Here is a 19,562-nt window from a genome sequence, read left to right as displayed (position 1 = left end):
ATCTCACAAAGCCTGCTAGCAAGCTAAAAATTGGCATTACCTGTGTTGCCGCAGAGAAACCTCCAAAACATGCATGACGTGCAGCTCTCCAGGACCGGGTTAGCCACCTCTGCTGTAGAGCTATTGACATTGCTGTGTATTTTTCACTCCCAGAATATTAATGTAGTTATCAAAAGACCAGAAGAGTTGTAGCTGTTTAACACTCCAAGACATCCTTCCTGATGAGAGATGAGTGAGTTTAAATTTATTGCGGTGCACCAAATCTGCACAAAAATTAATGAAAGTGTTGCTGTTTACTGTATTAAAATTAGCCTAGCAGTGCTGACTGAATTAAATTGTCTTGATAACAACGTAGTGAAAATTATTTGCACAGAGATTAGGCATTGAACTCCGGGATAAACGCTTAAAAGGGAAGATAGGAAGTCAAATGTCAGGATAGTCTTGTCTATATTCTGATTCATATCAACATGGTGAACTATTGTGTGGAACAAGACTCGACATCAAAGGATGCATCTGGTAAATAATAAGTTTGATCACATTACCCTGATTTCAGTTGACCTGCTCTGGCTCCTGGTCAGTTTAAGATGTGATTTTAAGGTTATGTTCGTATAAGACAAACTGTTAGATGAACTTAACCTTTTATATCTCTAGAATTTAATTCCCCTCTATGTTCTTGCTTGGAAAAAACTCTAAAGTACTAGTTATTTACAAGAGTCAAAGAGAAATCCACAGATTCTAGAGCGTTCTCTATTTGGTCCCTGATCCTTTGAAATGATCTGCCCTCTGAGATTTGCTCTGCAACCCTAGTAGAAGTGTTTACATTTTGGCTGAAGACACACATATTTTTAATAGCTTATGAGTGATGTTGACCCTAAACTCTTGTATTCATGTCTTTGAGGGAGCATGATACGTCTGGTTGTTCTGTGCATCCATTTCATGCCCTCATCACTTGGACCGGATTAATCCCATCATCTAGAATTTTAGGTAATAGTCTAGATTTTGAGACAGGAAACTTTCAACTGGACATTCTGTTATTACTACATTTCATGTTGGTGATGTCAGTATTGTCTGTTGATGCCTTTTGTGACATCCATAGCAATCTGGTCATCCTGGAAAGGGGATTACCTCATGTATGGCCCTTTTTTTTTAATGGTTAGGGTTACATATACAAGCTCACCAAAATGGCTAATCTCATCTCATTTTAACCCTAACCCTGGCAACCATGTAGGTTTCAGATCAGGGAATGGTGTAATGCTGGTCTTTGCAGCCCTTTGAAACGTCTTATGATTAAGGACTTGAAACTGTACTCCAGGGTAAACATGTATAAATATAATAAATCTAATATTTCAGACCAAAACTCGACACTAAAGGGTAATTACAAAACCTGACTTCTAAACCATGGGTGTAACCATGGGGTTTTTGGTGGTGCACAAGCAACCAGAAATTCAACCTAAGCACCCTCAAAAATTATAGCATTTTAAGGACACGATGCGCTTAAACGTGGTTAAAAAAACACTAGATACTTTTTGAAAATAATTTTAAGACCAAAAAAAAAATGTGAACAACACAACTGCATTGAAACGGTTTAGTCCACTTGATTCCTAGCGCCGCGCTCTCCCATCACCACGCTCCTCTTTAGCTCGGCTTGTGTTCTGCGGAGGCTCTGGTGTATTACGATGAATGTATGTTATACAGTGGCTGTGTTTGAATAATTTACCACCCAGTAGGCTACCACACATTTGTTATGATCAACAGATATTTGTCCTCATTTTAGCTGCATTGAATCTAGTCCAAGAAGGATCAGCTTAATATAAATGTTGCGTATGTGTGAGCTATGTAGTGATCATCCTCCCAGGACCAACATGGACATTTGCAGTTTTTTTCTGTAAAAAACACCATGTTCAGGTGAGTCCCTTACCCACAGTGCCTGCCTGCCTGCCTGCCTGCCTGCGTCATATCCCTCTAGAAGGGTGACTGACGGCAAGTCAAACACATATCCAAAAAAAAAAAGGGAAAAAGTAGCAAAAAAACACAAAAATTGACCATGGCCAAACCAAATGCCCAAACACCCAAACAAGTTAAGCACCTCTGCACCCAAGTTGGTCATGCTTTCGTCCCTCCAGATGAAACGGGACACAAAAAGGGTGACACACTTCTGTTCAACAGCAGGGCCTGACAGCTTTCACTGATTTACCCCTGCCACATCATACAGATGTTCTGCCCATCCCTTAGAACACGTCCAAACAGCTCACTATCCTTTCACAACACCTCTCCACTCAGTCCTATTACCAACAAGAGGACACAAACACAACGCCAGGGGAACCCGTGTATTTTTACCTTCATGCATTGTAACTTTGACTTAAGTCGCTTCTTAAGTAGTAATTTTGAGCCCTCATTTTTGTGCGCTGGCTAGATTTTCTTGTGCGCTAAGAATGTGCGAGCAGCGCGCTATTGCGCACGTGCGCAGTTTAGAGGGAACACTGGTGACACTCCTGAACAGTGTTAAGTGAAAAAACAAAACAGCAGGACACCGGGCGGTCAGCGGCCTCAAAGCTCTGAATCCGCCCCTTCTCTAAACAGCTCAGACACGCCTCCCCCCTATCCAATCACGGCGTTTTATAAGACTGAGATGCGAGACCGGTGCTCGATGAGGGTTCACTCTGTTTGAATTTCAGAGTAAAAATTCATAAAATACTGTTAATCAGTCTAAAGTTAAAATTTTGCATCAAAGGTATACAATACGGATAATGAAGTGTATTGCATGGATGGCCAACCATCAAGCTTTTTGTTCATAATTCACGAGTGTATTCAATAGACGATCTTTAAAGCTTGGTTCTGTCCCCCCACTGGGTCGCAACAGTTATGGCGGCTGCAGCACGGATTCTCTTACGAGGTGCACACTCGAAACTTTGCATATCTGGTGTATCTACTGTACCACAGAGCCCATTTGGACCAACGTTACTAAAACTGTCATTCAACTGTGACTCATACGCCAAAGCACAGCGGAGACATGCGGCACATTTTACTTTCCAGCCCGACCTCGTCCCTACACAATATGGTAAGGAGCTAGCTTAGCCGTTCGGATAGATTCCATTTCCTGTCGAGCTGGTTGCACAAAAAGTCGCAGTCGTAAACATACAAGATTCCAGCACTATTTAACAATGTTCCAATATGATAAAATGGTTTAAAATAACCCCTTGTCTGGTGAATGTATCCTACCCGTCAACAGCGTACAACCCCCTTATTAATTTTCGCAATTCCTCTTATTAATCGATAACAAACAACGCGGCACCTATTTACTCACAACAAAACTTATAAAATTTTGTTTATTTCCTTTACCAAAAACATGATGAACAATTCTATCGTCATTTTTCTTATTTCATTCCCAACTTTCGGTAAATTTAGTGTTGTTTATTTTACACAGCAGTACAGTATTTCATGTTTTTTTTTTGGTTTGAACAAATTTATTGACACTAATATTAAAATAAAACAATCATGACAATCACAACAGTTTTGATTATTTTAAAAAAACGTATAAAATACGGGGAAAACTTATTAGTTGACTGGTATGACACACCCCCTTGCACGCACGCACATACACAAACAAAAACGCCTTTTTACGTTACTTTGATTGGTTTCAAATATACAAGTATGCTCCTTGAACCACTCTGTCCCATACTTCTGACTTACATTTTAGGGTGACGTAGAGGATTTTTGTCTAAATGTAATTCTTTATTACATTAAAGAGCCAGGAAAATCAGGGAAAATGATAAGTCTTGTATGTAATAATCAATTCAAAACTGTTTTTTAGCCTACTCTTAAGTATGCAATACGTCATGTAAGTAATTCTCTGCCACAACTGGTGTACTCACCTGCTAAACCTAGTGGTGTGCTAAACCTAAACTGCACTGAGTATTTTCTGCAGAATGCCATCTTCGATTACAAATCACAAAGGCCCTCAAGTTTTTTTTTTTCCTGTTGAGATTTGTAGACCTCGTGCGAGGTTTTTAGATTTCATTTAAAACTAAATGCCCTTAAAACTAAAAGTTTACAATCACAAATTAATGTATTTATCCTGATGAACTTTGAAGACACGTTTTTGAATCCAGTAATACTGGCCACAAGGGCGTAGTTTTTGCATGGACAGAGGGGACCAATATCAAGCAATCATATCCCCCCTCACTAATGTAATGGGATCACTGAAAAGAAACTCCTCTGAGGAAGCAGAGCCAGGGGAGTCTGAGGTGGAATCTCATATCTCTGGGGTTGAAGTCACTGAGATGGTCAAAAAGTTATTCGGTGGCAAGGCCCCAGGGGTCGATGTGATCCGCCCGGAGTTCATTAAGGCTCTGGATGTTGTGGGCATGTCATGATTGAAACGCCTCTTCACCATCGCGTGGACATCGGAGACAGTGCCTCTGGACTGGCAGAGTGGGGTGGTGGTTCCCCTCTTTAAGAAGGGGGACTGGAGAGTGTGTTCCAACTACAGGGGAATCACACTTCTCAGCCTCCCTGGTAAGGTCTATTTAGGGGTACTGGAGAGGAGCGTCTGCCAGGAGGTCGAATCTCTGATTCAAGAGGAGCAGTGTGGTTTTCGTCCCAGCCGTGGAAACCTGAACCAGTTCTACGGCCCTCCGCAAGGTCTTTGAGGGTGCATGAAAGTTTGCCTATCTGTTCTACATGTGTTTTGTGGACTTGGAGAAGGCATTTTGATCATGTTCCTTGGGAGACCATATGGGGGGTGCTTCGGGAGTATGGGGTACCGCAGAGTCTTATCCGGGCTGCGCGGTCCTTGTATGCCCGATGCCAGAGTCTAGTCCGCATTGCCTGTAGTGAGTCAGATTCGTTTCCGGTTAGAGTTGGACTCCGCTAGGGCTGCCCTTTGTCACCAATTCTGTTCATAACTATTATGGATAGAATTTCTAGGTGCAGCGTTTGTGAGGAAGGAGTCCGGTTTGGGGGCCCCAGCATTGCATCACTGCTTTTTGTAGATGATGTGGTGCTGTCGGATCTTTAGCTCTCACTGGAGCGATTCACAGCCAAGTGTAAAGCGGCCGGGATGAGGATCAGCACCTCTAATTCCGAGACAATGGTACTTAGCCGGAAAAGGGTGCCATGCTCCCTTTGGGTTGGGGATGAAATCTTGCTCCAAGTAGAGGAGTTCAAGTATCTTGGGGTCTTGTTCACGAGTGAGGGTAGGATGAAACGAGAGATCGACAGACGGGTCGGCGCAGTTTTTGCCGTCATTCGGAACTTTTATCGATCTGTCGTGGTGAAGAGGGAGCTGAGCCGAAAGGCAAAGCTCTCGATCTACCGGTCGATCTACGTCCAGGCATGTCCCACCAGCAGGAGGCCCCGGGGGCGACACAGGACACGCTGGAGAGACTGTCCCTATGCTGGCCTGGGAACGCCTCAGGATCCTGTCGGATGAGCTGAAGGAAGTAGTTGGGATAGGGACGTCTGGGCTTCCCTGTTAAGGCTGCTGCCCCCGCGACCCAACCCCGGATAAGCGGAAAACAATGGATGGAAAAGAAACGCGATATGTCAGCCCCCCATTTTGAACTGCTTATCCTTACTAGGGCCGCAGGGGTGCTGGTCCCCACTGCAGTTGATTTTAGGCAGTGGGCAGGGGACACCCTGGACTTGTTGCCGGGCAAATGCAGGGCACACAGAGACCGTCATCCACAGATTAATTCTTAAGGACAGTCAATGTTTGCTAATTGAGTGCCATGCATGTTTTTTGGTTGTGGGAGAAAACCGTAGTGCCTGGAAAAAAAATGCAGGCACAAGTAGAACATGCAATCTTCTCACGGGGAGGCTGTAATTGAACCTGGGATGCCTTCCACCATCCTGGCCAGAGTTTATATACTGAATGCAGAAATGAAATGGCTTTTCTCAAGTCCCAGGCCCCGAATGAAATGAAATGATCTGCATTTATAGCGCTTTTCAAGTCATGACTTCCCAAAGCGCTTTACAGTGTGCTTCACATTTCCCAATAGCGGCCGTGCAGCCATGTAAGGCGCTAACCTGCTTATTGGGGGAATTTGGGGTTCAGTGTCTTACCCAAGGACACTTCGACATGTAACACGGAGGAGCCGGGAATCGAACCTGCGATCTCTTGATCCCAAGACGAGCTGTCTACCTCCTGAGCCACTGCCGCCCCAGAATAAAGACCACCATTCTCTGAATCTGTGATTTGATTTTCCAATCGGGCACAAATCCTAGACCCACAATATATTGTTATTAAGGGGAGGCTGAAGTTAAGTCATATTGATATAAAACATTCAGAAGGTGGGCAGCACACATAAAAAGATTGACTTTGTTAAAAGCCATTGGATAAATACTCACTGCATAATCTATAGGAATTGTCAACATAATAATAATAATAATAATATTTAATTATTGATCAGCTCAGGAGGTAGAGCGCTCGACTTGGGATCAAGAGATCGCAGGTTCGATTCCCAGCTCCTCTGTGTTATACTGGACTGTCTCAGAAAATTAGAATATTGTGATAAAGTTCTTTATTTTCTGTACTGCAATTAAAAAAACAAAAATGTCATACATTCTGGATTCATTACACATCAACTGAACTATTTCAAGCCTTTTATTATTTGAATATTGCTGATTTTGGCTTACAGCTGAAAAAAACTCAAAAATCCTATCTCAAAATATTAGAATACTTCCTCAGACCAAGTAAAAAAATAATTTTATAACAGCAAAACTAAATCAAACATTTGAAAATGTCCATTGATGCACTCAGTACTTGGTTGAGAATCCTTTTGCACGGATTACTGCATCAATCCGGCGTGGCATGGAGGCAATCAGCCTGTGGCATTGCTGAGGTGTTATTGATGCCCAGGATGCTTCGATAGCGGCCTTCAGCTCATTTGCATTTGTAGGTCTGGTGTCTTTCATCTTCTTCTTAACTATACCCCACAAATTCTCGATGGGGTTCAGGTCAGGGGAATTAGCAGGCCAATCAAGGACAGTGATGCCATGGTCAGTGCACCAGTTACTGGTGGTTTTGGCACTGTGGGCAGGTGCCAGATCATGCTGGAAAATGAAATCCTCATCTCCATAGAGCTTTTTAGCAGATGGAAGCATGTAGTGCTCTAAAATCTCTTGGTACACAGTTGCATTTACTCTGGACTTGATGAAACACAGTGGACCAACACCAGCAGCTGACATGGCTCCCCAAACCATTGCTGACTGTGGGAACTTCACACTGGATTTCAAGCAACTTGGATTTTGCTCCTCTCCAGCCTTTCTCCAGACTCTGGCGCCTTGACTTCCAAATGAAATGCAAAACTTGCTTTCGTCTGAAAAGAGGACTTTGGACCACTCTGTAACTGTCCAGTGCTTCTTCTCCATAGCCCAAGTCAGACGCTTCTTCCGTTGTCTTGAGTTCAGAAGTGGCTTGACCATGGGAATACGGCTATTGTAGCCCATTTCCCGGACACGTCTGTGAACTGTGGCTTTTGATACCTGGACTCCAGCTTCAGCCCACTGTCTTTGAAGCTCCCCCAAATTCTGGAAGCGGCTCTTCTTCACAATTTTGTTAAGGCTGCGGTCATCTCTCTTGGTTGTGCAGCGTTTCCGGCCACATTTTTCCCTTCCAACAGACTTTTTGTGGATATGCTTTGAAACTGCACTCTGTGAACAGCCTGCTCTTTGAGAAATTTCTTTTTGTGTCTTACCCTCCTGATGTAGGGTATCAATGATGGTCCTCTGGACAGCAGACAGATCAGCAGTCTTCCCCATACTTGTGATTTAGTTTACTGAACCAAGCTGAGTGTTTTTAAGGCTCAGGAAACCCTCGCAAGGTGTTTCGAGTTAATTAGATGATTCAGGTGATTAGTTGAATAGCCTACTTGTATACTTTTTCATGATATTCTAATATTTTGAGATAGGATTTTTGAGTTTTCTTAAGCTGTAAGCCAAATTCAGCAATATTAAAATAATAAAAGGCTTGAAATAGTTCAGTTGATGTGTAATGAATCCAGAATGTATGACATTTTTGTTTTTTTAATTGTATTACAGAAAATAAAGAACTTTATCACAATATTCTAATTTTCTGAGACAGTCCAGTATGTCGAAGTGTACTTGGGCAAGACACTGAATCTGTAATTGCCCCAATAAGCAAGTAGGCGCCTTGCATGGCTGCATGGCCTGTGGGTGTGAAGCACATTGTAAAGCGCTTTGGGAGGTCTTCATTGAGTTGAAACGCACTACATAAATGCAGACCATTTACCATTACTGGTATTTGACATTTGCTATTCAAGTGTACATATTCCATAGTACTCAAGTTCGGACATTATTATTCATTTATTGTTTTTGAAAGTAATTGTTATCAAATTGTGTCTTTTCTTTATGTACCTCATTATAGGGCCAACCCAAAAGATGAATTTGTTCCAGTCAATTACAAGTGCCTTGGACAATACTCTTTCTAACGACCCCACAGCAGGTAAAAAGAAAAATGTTTGTTTTCCATCATTGTTTTTATTATGTAAAATATATGAAACCAATTGTGTACCATACAAATGTATATATATATATATATATATATATATATATATATATATATATATATATATATATATAATTTTTTTTATTTTTTTTATTCAAAGCTGTACCTATACAGACATTTGAATTACTCTGCTTTTGCTTCTGTGCACTTGTTATTATCACTTTTTTTATTTTCAAAGACACAACAGAGAGGCAAATATGTCACAACAGACATTTTTTATTGGGTGTTTACGATTAAATGGAGCCCATAGGCTTAACATTGAAGGCAGTCTCTAAGTACTTGGTGTTCGCATGCAAAGTTAGCATAGTTCGTCGAGGTAGGAGTGCCGAGAGCCTATGACATAGGCCCCATGTTCATTGAACTCAATAAGTGTAAATTAAATTTATTCTTACATAAATTAATTAATTAATTAATTAATTTCCTTTGTATTGTCATTCTTTGTAACAATGTACACAGAACGAAATGTCGATACACCTGACCCGTTGTAGCGAGCCGATGCAGCCGCAGCCAACAGAGGGCGCCGCCATTTTACCAATTTTATAAGTCTTAGGTATGACTCGGCCGAGGCGCGAACCAGCATAAGTGGCATCAGTCAATTATTACATTTTGTTTAACTATTATCGCAATTTTAAATCTAGCCATTTGGAAAAAAACATTTATTTTAAACTTGAAAAGAATAATTAAAGTTTTTCTTTCAAACTTTCAAACTCAACTCTCTCCACCCATCGCTGTAAAATTATCTAGCCTTTTTAGCATAGTAACAGTGGGGAGTTTTGACAATTAGTTAAGCACAAGCAAGTACAAGCTTTTATTTCTGTGTATTTCACAAACCTCTAGACATAAATTGATATTATTTGTTACATTGAAAAAAGCCAATGTAATGGGATACTAACTACTTACACATAAAATGCAGCCCCTTTTCCATTTGCTGCAATATTCAAATTTTGTTCCATTTTTGTATATTATTTTCACTGGTTTTCACTAATGTGTTAACTCTGTTGTTTATTTGCAGTCATATTTGGGGAAGATGTGGCCTTCGGTGGAGTCTTCCGATGCACAGTGGGTCTGAGGGACAAATATGGTACGTTCAAACCGGTAGTTTGCCCTTCACTTCTAAATGAGGTATTTTCTTCTACCACAAGATGGCAGCAGAGTATTTACTCCCCTAACAATCTTATTTTTTTTGGTGCGCCAGTAAGAGTTCACTGTTCACCTAAAGGACCAAAAGGACCCCTTTGCACACATTTCTTGCGTGTGTCTCACATATTAATACCGGCGCACATATTGGTAGAATGTATAGCCTATTGTAAATGCTGGATCTTGCATTCAAATATGTATGGTATTATTGCACAATCAATGTTTCTTCATTGCAAATATATTTAAACTCAATTTTATTTGCTGCGCTGCTTACAACTGCCATGTCAAAAAGTATTGCATTTATAAAAGTTGTGCGCATCTGTCTACTATTTGAAACTGCCAAACTCAAATTGAAGTCATTGTGACTCAGGGGCATGACAGGTGTGAAAAGATCTGATCCAGTTCTGGTCTGGTATAAACCATTTTTCTATTTGTGAATTTGAATGTGTTTAAGAGACATACTGCATAAGTAGGGAAAAGGAAGCAATTGCAAAGTCATGACTACAGTTGTCACAATACAATGCATTGCATACATCATCAACTGTGGAAAGTGACATGAGGGCTGGCTCTCATAATTTGCTCAACTGTCATGAACATGACAAGATTAATTAAAAACTTGTGTGTGTTTTGTTTTGCAAGGGTTTGGCTAAAGTTTAATTTTGGCGTTTGAATCCTGTGTCAACCTATAAAACAGATGCTTTGTAGTGAGCTTTCATTTCTTATCTACAGTCCCCATTATTTTCTTTTCTACGCACCGGTTTCATGTGGGACGACATTTTTACGGCCTGGCCAAATGTGGCTTTAAACGTGTGTCTTTGATATTAACAACAATGATAATAGCAATAACAATATAAATAATAATCAACTCAAAGCACCAATGTGTAATGCTTGACCACTAGATGACACTGAGTTGTCTGGTACGAGGGTGCTGGACAAACATGGTGCCACCTTAGTGGGGACTGATCCCACGGTGTAAAAAAAGTACAAATTTCTCTTTCATTTCTTTTTTTAAATAAAAATAACATTGGTATGATAGTTTTATATTTTAGTTTTTTGTATTTTTATTTTTTTATTTTTTTTTACTGGATGAAATTTCGTGTACCACTAGGAGGCACTAAATATTAAATATTATTAAATCCACTTTGTAATCATCTGCAACTTTATTTGGGGGGTGTCATAGCACAGCACCAAGTATACATGTTAGATAGATAGATAGATAGATAGATAGATAGATAGATACTTTATTCATCCCCGAAGGGAAATTCACTTTTCCAGCAGCATCCCTAAGCTGAGAACAATCGAAAATAACTGAGAACAATCGAAAATAACACGGGAGCTGCTGGAGTGGCTGCCATTCGTGACGGCGCCGGAGAAACGATTCAATTTGAATCATGTACAAACAAACAAACAATTGAATCATGTACAAGAAACGATTCAATCTGAATCATGTACAAACAAACAAACAATTGAATCATGTACAACAAACAAACAAAATATTTATGTTTCAATAAGTGGAGTGTTAATAAAATGGGGGGAAAATAATTTCTGATACTGATATAACCAGGTAAAACTAATTTTAAGTTACCTGTCCAAATGAATGTTGTGGGCAACAACCTTTTTGCACAAACACGGTCTTGTCTCTATGGTTATGTTAAACACTAGATGTCAGTTATCAAGTATACAGACTCACCAAACAAACTTATCTTCACCAAAATTGTGTGGCTGTTGTCTCTGTGGATTGTTGGTCGTGTTGTCAACTTAGGGTTTCTATGTAAAGCTGAGAGTCACGTTTTGTTACATTTTGGCACAAAGGGCTACCACTTTGATATTCACTGTCCAAAAAGGCAACTAATCAGTGGTGGACCATCAGGCCCTATAAGGCTTTTTCTGCTGGCCTTAAAAACATCTGAATCAAGTGATAATAATTCATATTTTCCCCATGAATACTTCTTAAACAATCCCTAATCGTCTCTCAGCTTCCTTTCATTGCCATTCCTCTAGTTATGCTGCTTCCAGTTGTTTGTTTTCATATTTAAGCATTTAACCAATCACATTTCAGAAATAACTTGTTGCTAGGCTCAGAAATCTACCCGGGGGCCTTCACAATCAATTCCTCAGGCACTGAGGCATAGCATAAGTGTGGATAGAGCTGTTTGTTTAGACAGATTTTGAGTTGGAGACACCATTGGCTTCTAGAAGGCGTAACAAAACGTCGCCGGTTTCACGAACCACCAATATATGCTAGAGGTTACCGTTAATAATTGAAGTATCAACACGAACAGGTGAATAAAAATATGGTTCAAAACTGTGGTTTAAGTTCAGTTTGAAATAGCCGTTTCCGTAAAAACAATAAATAGCATAAAAAAGTAACTTTATTTTTTCCTGCAGCTCGGTACCAAACGATCCGCAGCCCCGTCCCGGTCCACAGCCCGGTGTTTTGGTAAATCTGACTTAAAGTACACCTTTTGTTTGACTGACTCTTTCCTCCAAGTATCACCTGTCACAATAGATAATACCGTATTTTCCGCACTACAAGGCGCACCGGGTTATAGGGCGCACCCCCCAAAAAATAGTTTTTGGTCCTATATTTTCCATACATAAGGCGCACTGGATTATAAGGCGCTAAAATGGGAACGTCGACAAAACAGTCAGATAGTTCAGTCAAACTTATTACCCCCTTAACATTCTGAAAGCTTGCAAAGAAGCAAATACGTGTCTCAGACATGTACGGAAACAGTGTCTGTACAATGTCACCAATCACTCAAATGCATCGTTCCAAATATCATTCGGGAAGTTAAAGTCTTGGGATTCAAGAAAAGCCAAACATTTCTTAGTTTCCATTTTATTTTTTGCTGGCAACTGTGTGGACAGCAAAGTAAGAATTTTATTGTGCAGGGAAACGTTTTTTTTTTACTGTGCATATGACAATAAACACTTTGAATTGAAGTTAGTTTAAAAATAGACTCATCACAGAAACATCAAGATCGTTCTAAAAGAAGATACTGGGAAAATATAAAGCCGCGTAGCTCACCTAAGTTCTCTTGCAGCCATCACGTTCAATAATGATACGTAACCATGGTCTTCTTTCAACCGTGAGTGTAGTAAATCCAGGAGAGTAAAATATTTACAAATACAGAATAATAAAAAATGTTTTCTCTATGCCATAGTGCAACCCAACGTGTGATTCACATTCATCTTTTTCGGCCAATTGCAGGCTTTTTTTCGCCCCTTTAGCCTATGCGAGCCTGTAAATGATGAAAAGGATCCGCCCCCTTTACCTCCGAATAACTTAAGCCAATAGTGACTGATTCAAATGATGATTGACACATTGGTTAAGAAATGAAACGCCGGTATATAAATCCCAGCATACACCGCGGACTACTTCGCCTTCGGGGGAAAATCTAGTCGGCGGCTGCTTGCCTTAGTTGCAAGTCTTTGCGACTTAATATTGATCCATATATAAGGCGCACTGTATTATGAGGCGCATGGTCAGCTTTTGAAAAAAATAAAGGCTTTTAGGTGCGCCTTATAGTTATAGAAATTACGGTAATAATAATAATCACATATATATCTACATAAGTAATCATGTTTATTATATTCTGTTCTCATGAATGATTTATACAGTAATAAGAATTTTTTATAACATGCAGAACTCTGGCTTCTGAGGTTGTATACTGACTCATGAGCTCTATTCTGTGATATTTTGCATTAAAGAGTTGTTCAAAACCATACCATACTGTCACATCTTTTAGGTTGTTTTTGGTGTTCTGGCTTTTTATTCCCCTTGTTGTTGGAGAGTCTCAAATCAATCACACAGTAGCTAGCGTCGCTTTTGATTTCATTGACGTCAGAAATGTTGACCTTTTGTAGAGGGATCATTATTTTCCATCCCGTCCTTGTATGCAGTGATGAGCGGAAAGCTGTTTTTATCCCTCTCACTACTGAAAGGGAAGGCGTTCACCGCGACCACCTGCAGCAAGTATACAGAAAAGGTTAATGCAGGGCTAGCAATGAATGAATGGTTTTGTGATGTTATCTTGGCTCTCTTTGGACCCATAGGGGATTGTCCTCAACCCCCCTCAAACATTGTACAGTACTATGGTAATTTGTAAATTGTTAATATTCTACATTCCGATATTAGACATAGTCTGTTTCATCAATGCAGTGTTGAGCAAAGTGGTTTATCATATTTTGTCAAATCAATTAAACTATTTTCAATTATTTTGTTATTAATTGTCACTCAAAGTGCTCTCAACTATTGATTTGTTTCCGAACAAACTCCATTAGGTTTCAAGTATAATGACTACAGCTGAGCAAATTGATAAAGCTGTGTTAATGTTTTCTTTGTAAGAGGACACAAATGAAAAAAATATATTCATAATACCTATTTATGATTTCTCTCTAAATTTGAAGAGACTCTCAAACTGTTGCAAGTTTTTGTCAATTTTGGCCTAAAACTATTTAGATGTTTGCTAGAAATCTAAAAATACGGAACTTCACCTTTCAGCATGCCAATGACCCTTACCTTAAAGGTACATACAAATCTACACATTTCTTCATCAAAAAAATGTTAAACGTTGGCCAAAATCAACAAACGTGGAGAGACTGATAAGATTCTCTGTAAACTTATGACTGGTTTGGCACAAAGCTGGCACAAATTCACACAAAGTAGTTACAATTATCCAGGGATATTGTTTTTGGCCAGAGCACCTGGTGAGAACTTGGCTGACCACTGAGACGGCATGCTTTTACTTCACATTTGGCCTTGAACTAGTGATCCTGTTGCTTCCGGGCATCAGGGCTAAGCATGCATTCTCGCCCGAATTGAAAACACGTGTTGCACACTTTGGGACTTGTTAGCCTTAAAAAATAAGGCTTGTTAGACTTAGTTCACTTAAAAACTTTTAAGCGGCAGTTCCCCAGAAGTATTCCCTATCAATATGTACCGATAATACAGGCGCCTACTAGTCTAAATATGGAATTCTGATTGATGTTGTATTTCTAGACTATGAGTTAAGAAGCAACCGGTTTTATCTCAGGCCTTTTGCCACTTATTGTCCAGGGTTATCAAACAACAATTAACGATCTACCTACTCTAGTTGGGATTTATTTGAATCCATAGGAACTGTGATGTCCATATCAGTGGACAGCAGGTACATGGCCTAAATTGCCCCTGTATTACACTTTGGACACCCCTGATGTATTATTTTCCTCCGACATGCCATTTTCTCAGAAGGCAGGGTACAGATTCGTCTTTGAGTCATGTGAATGAGTGAGAGCCGAATGTCAACCAATAATTTGTTCATAACCCTATCACGGTAAAAAAGGTTTAGGCCAAAAAGCAAAAGCTCACGTTTTACCAGTCAATCTATATTCTTTTCCACACCTTGATTTCAGGCTGTGTGTGGTGAATGCAAAAGAATGACAATAGACCCTGGATACAGGTTCCTGAAAGCACTAAACCTACATGTTTTAAAGAATTTGCTGAGGTGTTTTGGGCATCTGGATATCCCCTAAAGGAAGACTGTCTCTCGGCTGGTCTGGGAAAGCATGGTATTCCCTTTGTGCTGTTGATGAAGTGGCTGAGTATAGGGAAACCTGCACTTCCCAGAAAAATCTGGCACTTGACCTGATTCAGCCCTGTATAATGAAATGGTTGACTGCAGAAATATTTTCTCATTTTTTCTTTATTTATAGATATTTTTGTTTGGTACATGATTAGAAGAGACAGAAAGATAGAAAGTAAAAAATATGCAATACTCACATTCTTTATTAAAATTCAGAGTGTATTTTTTATTCATTTTAGATTGCAAGATGGGAAAAGGAAAATGTTAATCTCTGGCTAAATTAAGATCATTTTTATTATTATTTACACTGGATAAGAGAATGTTTGCTACAACTAAAAATGCTTCATAGTATTTTGAAAGTCTATTACTGACATCAGAAAAGTGCATTGATTCAAATCTTTTGATTCAACATCCCCAATCGACTTTTTGAAAAGTTTATCCTATTCAAATTAAATCTAGGGCTGCACGGCGGAGCAGTGGTTAGCGTGTGTGCGGCACAGTTCTGAGGTCATGAGATCGAACCTCCTGTGTGGAGTTTGCATGTTCTCCCCGTGCTTGCGTGGGTTTCCTCTGGGCACTCCGGTTTCCTCCCACATTCCAAAAACATGCATGTCAGGTTAATTGGGCGGTCCAAATTGTCCCTAGGTGTGAATGAGCGATTGAATTGTCTTTCCCCTTTGACTGGCTGCCAACCAGTTCAGGGTGTTCCCTGCCCTCTGCCCGAAGAAAGCTGGGATGGGCTCCAGCACCCCCGCGACCTTACTGAGAATAAGCTGTGCAGATAATGGATGGAAATTAAATCTAATCTCAGGTTACGAATAGTTCACTTTCATTCATTTATTAATTACTTCCATGGCACAAATGTAAAAACGCTCCGGCAATTTTACGGACATTCCCTTTTTTCTAAATAACTAACATTTTTTTCTCTATGTCGTCCCAGGTAAGGATAGAGTCTTCAACACTCCACTCTGCGAGCAGGGCATTGTGGGATTTGGTATCGGTGTAGCTGTTGCAGGAGCCACCGCTATTGCCGAGATCCAGTTTGCAGACTACATCTATCCTGCGTTTGACCAGGTAATGATAATGTGAATAAATAAAGATTATAATTACTGTGGACGTTGCAGTGAAAAGGGTGTTGGGTTTATTTTAACAGTTGGTGACAGATGTGTGAGGTCAATCATTTGTCCAGTGTGACAGCTTACAATTTAGCTGATTTCAAAGGCTAAATAGAGAAAAATCACAAGTGAAGTTTTATGGAATGTGGAAAGATACAGAAAAGGCAGGACTCCCGCTGACGGTGTTAAAGACAGACCAGAAAATCCTAGGGATAAAATTCAATGCGGATGGAGGAGGCGAGACCAACTGGGATGACGTGACAAGGAAAGTTAAGCAAAGACTTGTTTTTTGGTCACTAAGAAAACTGACAATAGAGGGGAAGGTCCTAATCATCAAAGCGATCATCCTCCCAATGCTTTTGTCAATCAGTTTAGTTTTTATGCCCAAAAGAAACGTGCTGTTACAACTGGACCGAGCCATCTTTCGCTTTGTCTGGGGCTCAAAGTGGGAAAGGATAAAAAGAGATACAATGAAAAAGAAAATGGAAAAAGGGGGGAAAGGAGTGCCTGACCTCCAGCTTTTCCTGGGAAGCAAATATGTCTCTCTCCACTTCCAAAACGCTGTGGGCCCACCCAACAACCCGAAAAGTCAAGCGATGACCCGGTTTTGGATGGGCTCATATTTGCGGAAGTTAAAGCTTGTACCAAACAATCGTTTGATTCCAGTTTCATTTAACTTGCCACCAACACATCTCTTTATTCTGGATTTTTTAAAGAAGTTTGATTTGGAAACACAAGAATGTCACACTTAACAAAACCACAGGGCCCTTATTGCTATTGTGCAAGAGCGAGCAACAGTAAGCCCTGTGCGGGGGCTTGCGTTTGGCGAACCTACAACGGTTTGGAGCAACGTGAATCATCCTGCCCTCCCAAACAGACTACAAGACTTGTCATGGATGGTGGCTCATGAAGTTCTCCCAGTCAGAGCCGTAATGCACCACCGAGGAATGTCAGCGACTTCGAGGTGCCCTCGACCTGGCTGTGGCGCCCAGGAGTCGGTGAGGCACCTTTTTTGTGAGTGCAGCGCTGCCGAGGTCTTGTGGACAATGGCCGACCAACTAGGAAAGTTCCCGGACTTGCCAGCAGGGGAGGTCCCTGATGCACAGTACGTGCTTTACGGGGTGAGTCGGTCAAGGAGGTCTCGGAACGACTTTGCTAGGGACTGGCTCACTCTCGCCGCCATCAAGGACGCCATCTGGACCTCCAGAAACCTGCTGGTATGGAGGTGCAGGCAGATCCCCCCGTGGCTGTGCTCCAAATGGCTGCAGATACCATACAATCTGCGAGTGGCGGGCCTAGGATGCAGCCATAAAGAAGACTTGTCTGCACCCACCCGGAGGGGGGAACCGAAGCTACACTGTGGGAGTCCCGGCAGCAACGGCCTGGGTTGTGGAACCCAGAAGGGAGAGGACCCACACAGAAGGGAGAGGACCCACACAGAGGACTGGAAGAATGCTGCTTGGGAGGGTGGGATGTCAGAGCTATGCCCTTGCACAATAGTATTGCCTTTTACACGCTGGTTAACTACTGTTAAAAGAAAATAACTCTGAAATTGTTTAATTGATGTTGAAAATGTCAGGAAAAAATGTTAAAACGTCATATCGTCACGTCATATTGTCAGATATAAAAAAATTGTGAATATGCTTGATGGCTGTTGAGATTGTCGTGTTTGTTTTGCTGCTGTTGGTGTCGGTGGATTTGTTCAGACCGAGGACAATCGACTCTGGCCTGGACGGATCTATTGAAACTAACAAAGATGTTATATAATGAAATTGTGAATATGCTTGATTGCTAATAAGATTTTCGAGAAGGGTTGTTCAAACCTCACATTGTGTTTGCTGTTAAAAACGTCATATTGGAATATAATATTGTAAATGTGCTTAATTGCTGTTGAGATTGTCATGATTGTTTTCTGTTATTAGTGTCAATAAATTTGTTCAAACCAAAAAAATTTCAAAGCAATCCATAAACTGGCCTTTCATTGTCATGTCAATGATGCAGGGTATATTTTATTTTTCATGAACTTATTAGATCTGCAATTTAATCTAATTTGGAAGTCTGGCAGCGTTGTAACTATGTAACATGAGAAATGTCAAATATGGTTTTCCCTTTCTATAGCTCTGAGGTACCAATATATTTTAATTTCCTCTTCATCCTTCATTAAACCTCAGATTAATTTAACAATAATTACATATGGAAGTAAACGGATATTAACCAGAACCTTAGAATACAAACACTTGCTGCGCTGTTGCTCCATTCATATATCGTCCTTTTGTTAAATTTATTGGGCATAGTCGAGTCACATTTATTTATTTTTTAGCGCTCAATCACAGAGTCTCAGAAGGCTCCACAGGTCCACAGTTATGGAGGTAACAACATATCCTGATTACAAACCTACACGAGGGAAAGAACAATCTCAAACTCAGCATGAGTAAAAAGACGAAACCTTGAAAGGAACATTAACGTGGTAATCCCTCTTCCAGAATGGGCTGCTATAGATTTTGAGTGGGCACCAGTAGACAAAACACAGTCAAGTCAAATCATGTTTATTTGTATAGCCCTTCATCACAAGGAGTCTCAAAGTGCTGCACAGACCACAGATTATTGCAAACCACTGTTAACACTAAAGGGATACCCAAATTCTAAACAAAAAAACTGTGAGAAAATAGTGCATGCGTTTTGCATAATCTAGCTCTAGCTTTCTTTCTCTTGCTCTCTCTCTGTTTCTCGCTCTCATTTCATTGGTACATTCCTATTATTTTCTAAGCTAAATCACTTTAAAGAGTGTTTTTCTTGTCTTTGACTTACTAAGCTCTTATGTGAAAAACACCTGCATCCAATCAAGCCAGTCACCATATTAGTCTACATGTTAGTTAGTCTAAAAAGGTTTGAGTGTTTTGAGCAAAGTTTTGGGAGTGTTTGTGGAAAATGCCAAGGGGTTCTGTAGAAGGTGGGTGCAGCAATGGTACAACAAATGGCAAGCAGCCAAAATGGGTGAAACTTGCAAAAAATACAACACACAGAGCTAACAAAGGCTAAAAAGGCCGGGACACTGCAGCCTAGCCACTAAAATGGCTAACTGGGACCGATCGCAGAAAAACGGAAGGCTGGCCGACCAAAAACATGCAGTAAGCAACCACAATGAGCTAGAGCCAAACAAAAAAAAACAATTACGGCAACAAACACAAACCCACTAGGGGGGAAACCCTTAGCACG

The 19,562-nt window shown here is 40.5% G+C and overlaps 1 protein-coding gene across 3 annotated transcripts in view; it reads left to right on the top strand.

Moving 5' to 3' along the window:
* Window positions 1-2,670: 2,670 nt before the first annotated feature.
* bckdhb (branched chain keto acid dehydrogenase E1 subunit beta) overlaps window positions 2,671-19,562 on the top strand; it is an 84,868-nt gene continuing 67,976 nt past the window's right edge. For 2 of the 3 annotated variants that reach the window (XM_088326481.1, XM_088326480.1), the window contains exons 1-4: window positions 2,671-3,058; window positions 8,387-8,464; window positions 9,540-9,608; window positions 16,172-16,305. In XM_088326481.1, coding sequence (XP_088182607.1) covers window positions 2,863-3,058; window positions 8,387-8,464; window positions 9,540-9,608; window positions 16,172-16,305 — 477 coding nt within the window. In that variant the 5' untranslated portion in view covers window positions 2,671-2,862. The remainder of the gene's footprint in view (window positions 3,059-8,386; window positions 8,465-9,539; window positions 9,609-16,171; window positions 16,306-19,562) is intronic. The other variant, XM_088326479.1, reaches the window with a different exon arrangement.

This window comes from Urocampus carinirostris, chromosome 2 (assembly GCF_059441175.1).
Source record: "Urocampus carinirostris isolate Australia breed hairy pipefish chromosome 2, RoL_Ucar_1.0, whole genome shotgun sequence".
Lineage (NCBI taxonomy): Eukaryota > Metazoa > Chordata > Actinopteri > Syngnathiformes > Syngnathidae > Urocampus > Urocampus carinirostris.
The sequence above is the reverse complement of the archived record's forward strand: the minus strand, read 5'-3'. Positions and strand labels throughout refer to the sequence as shown.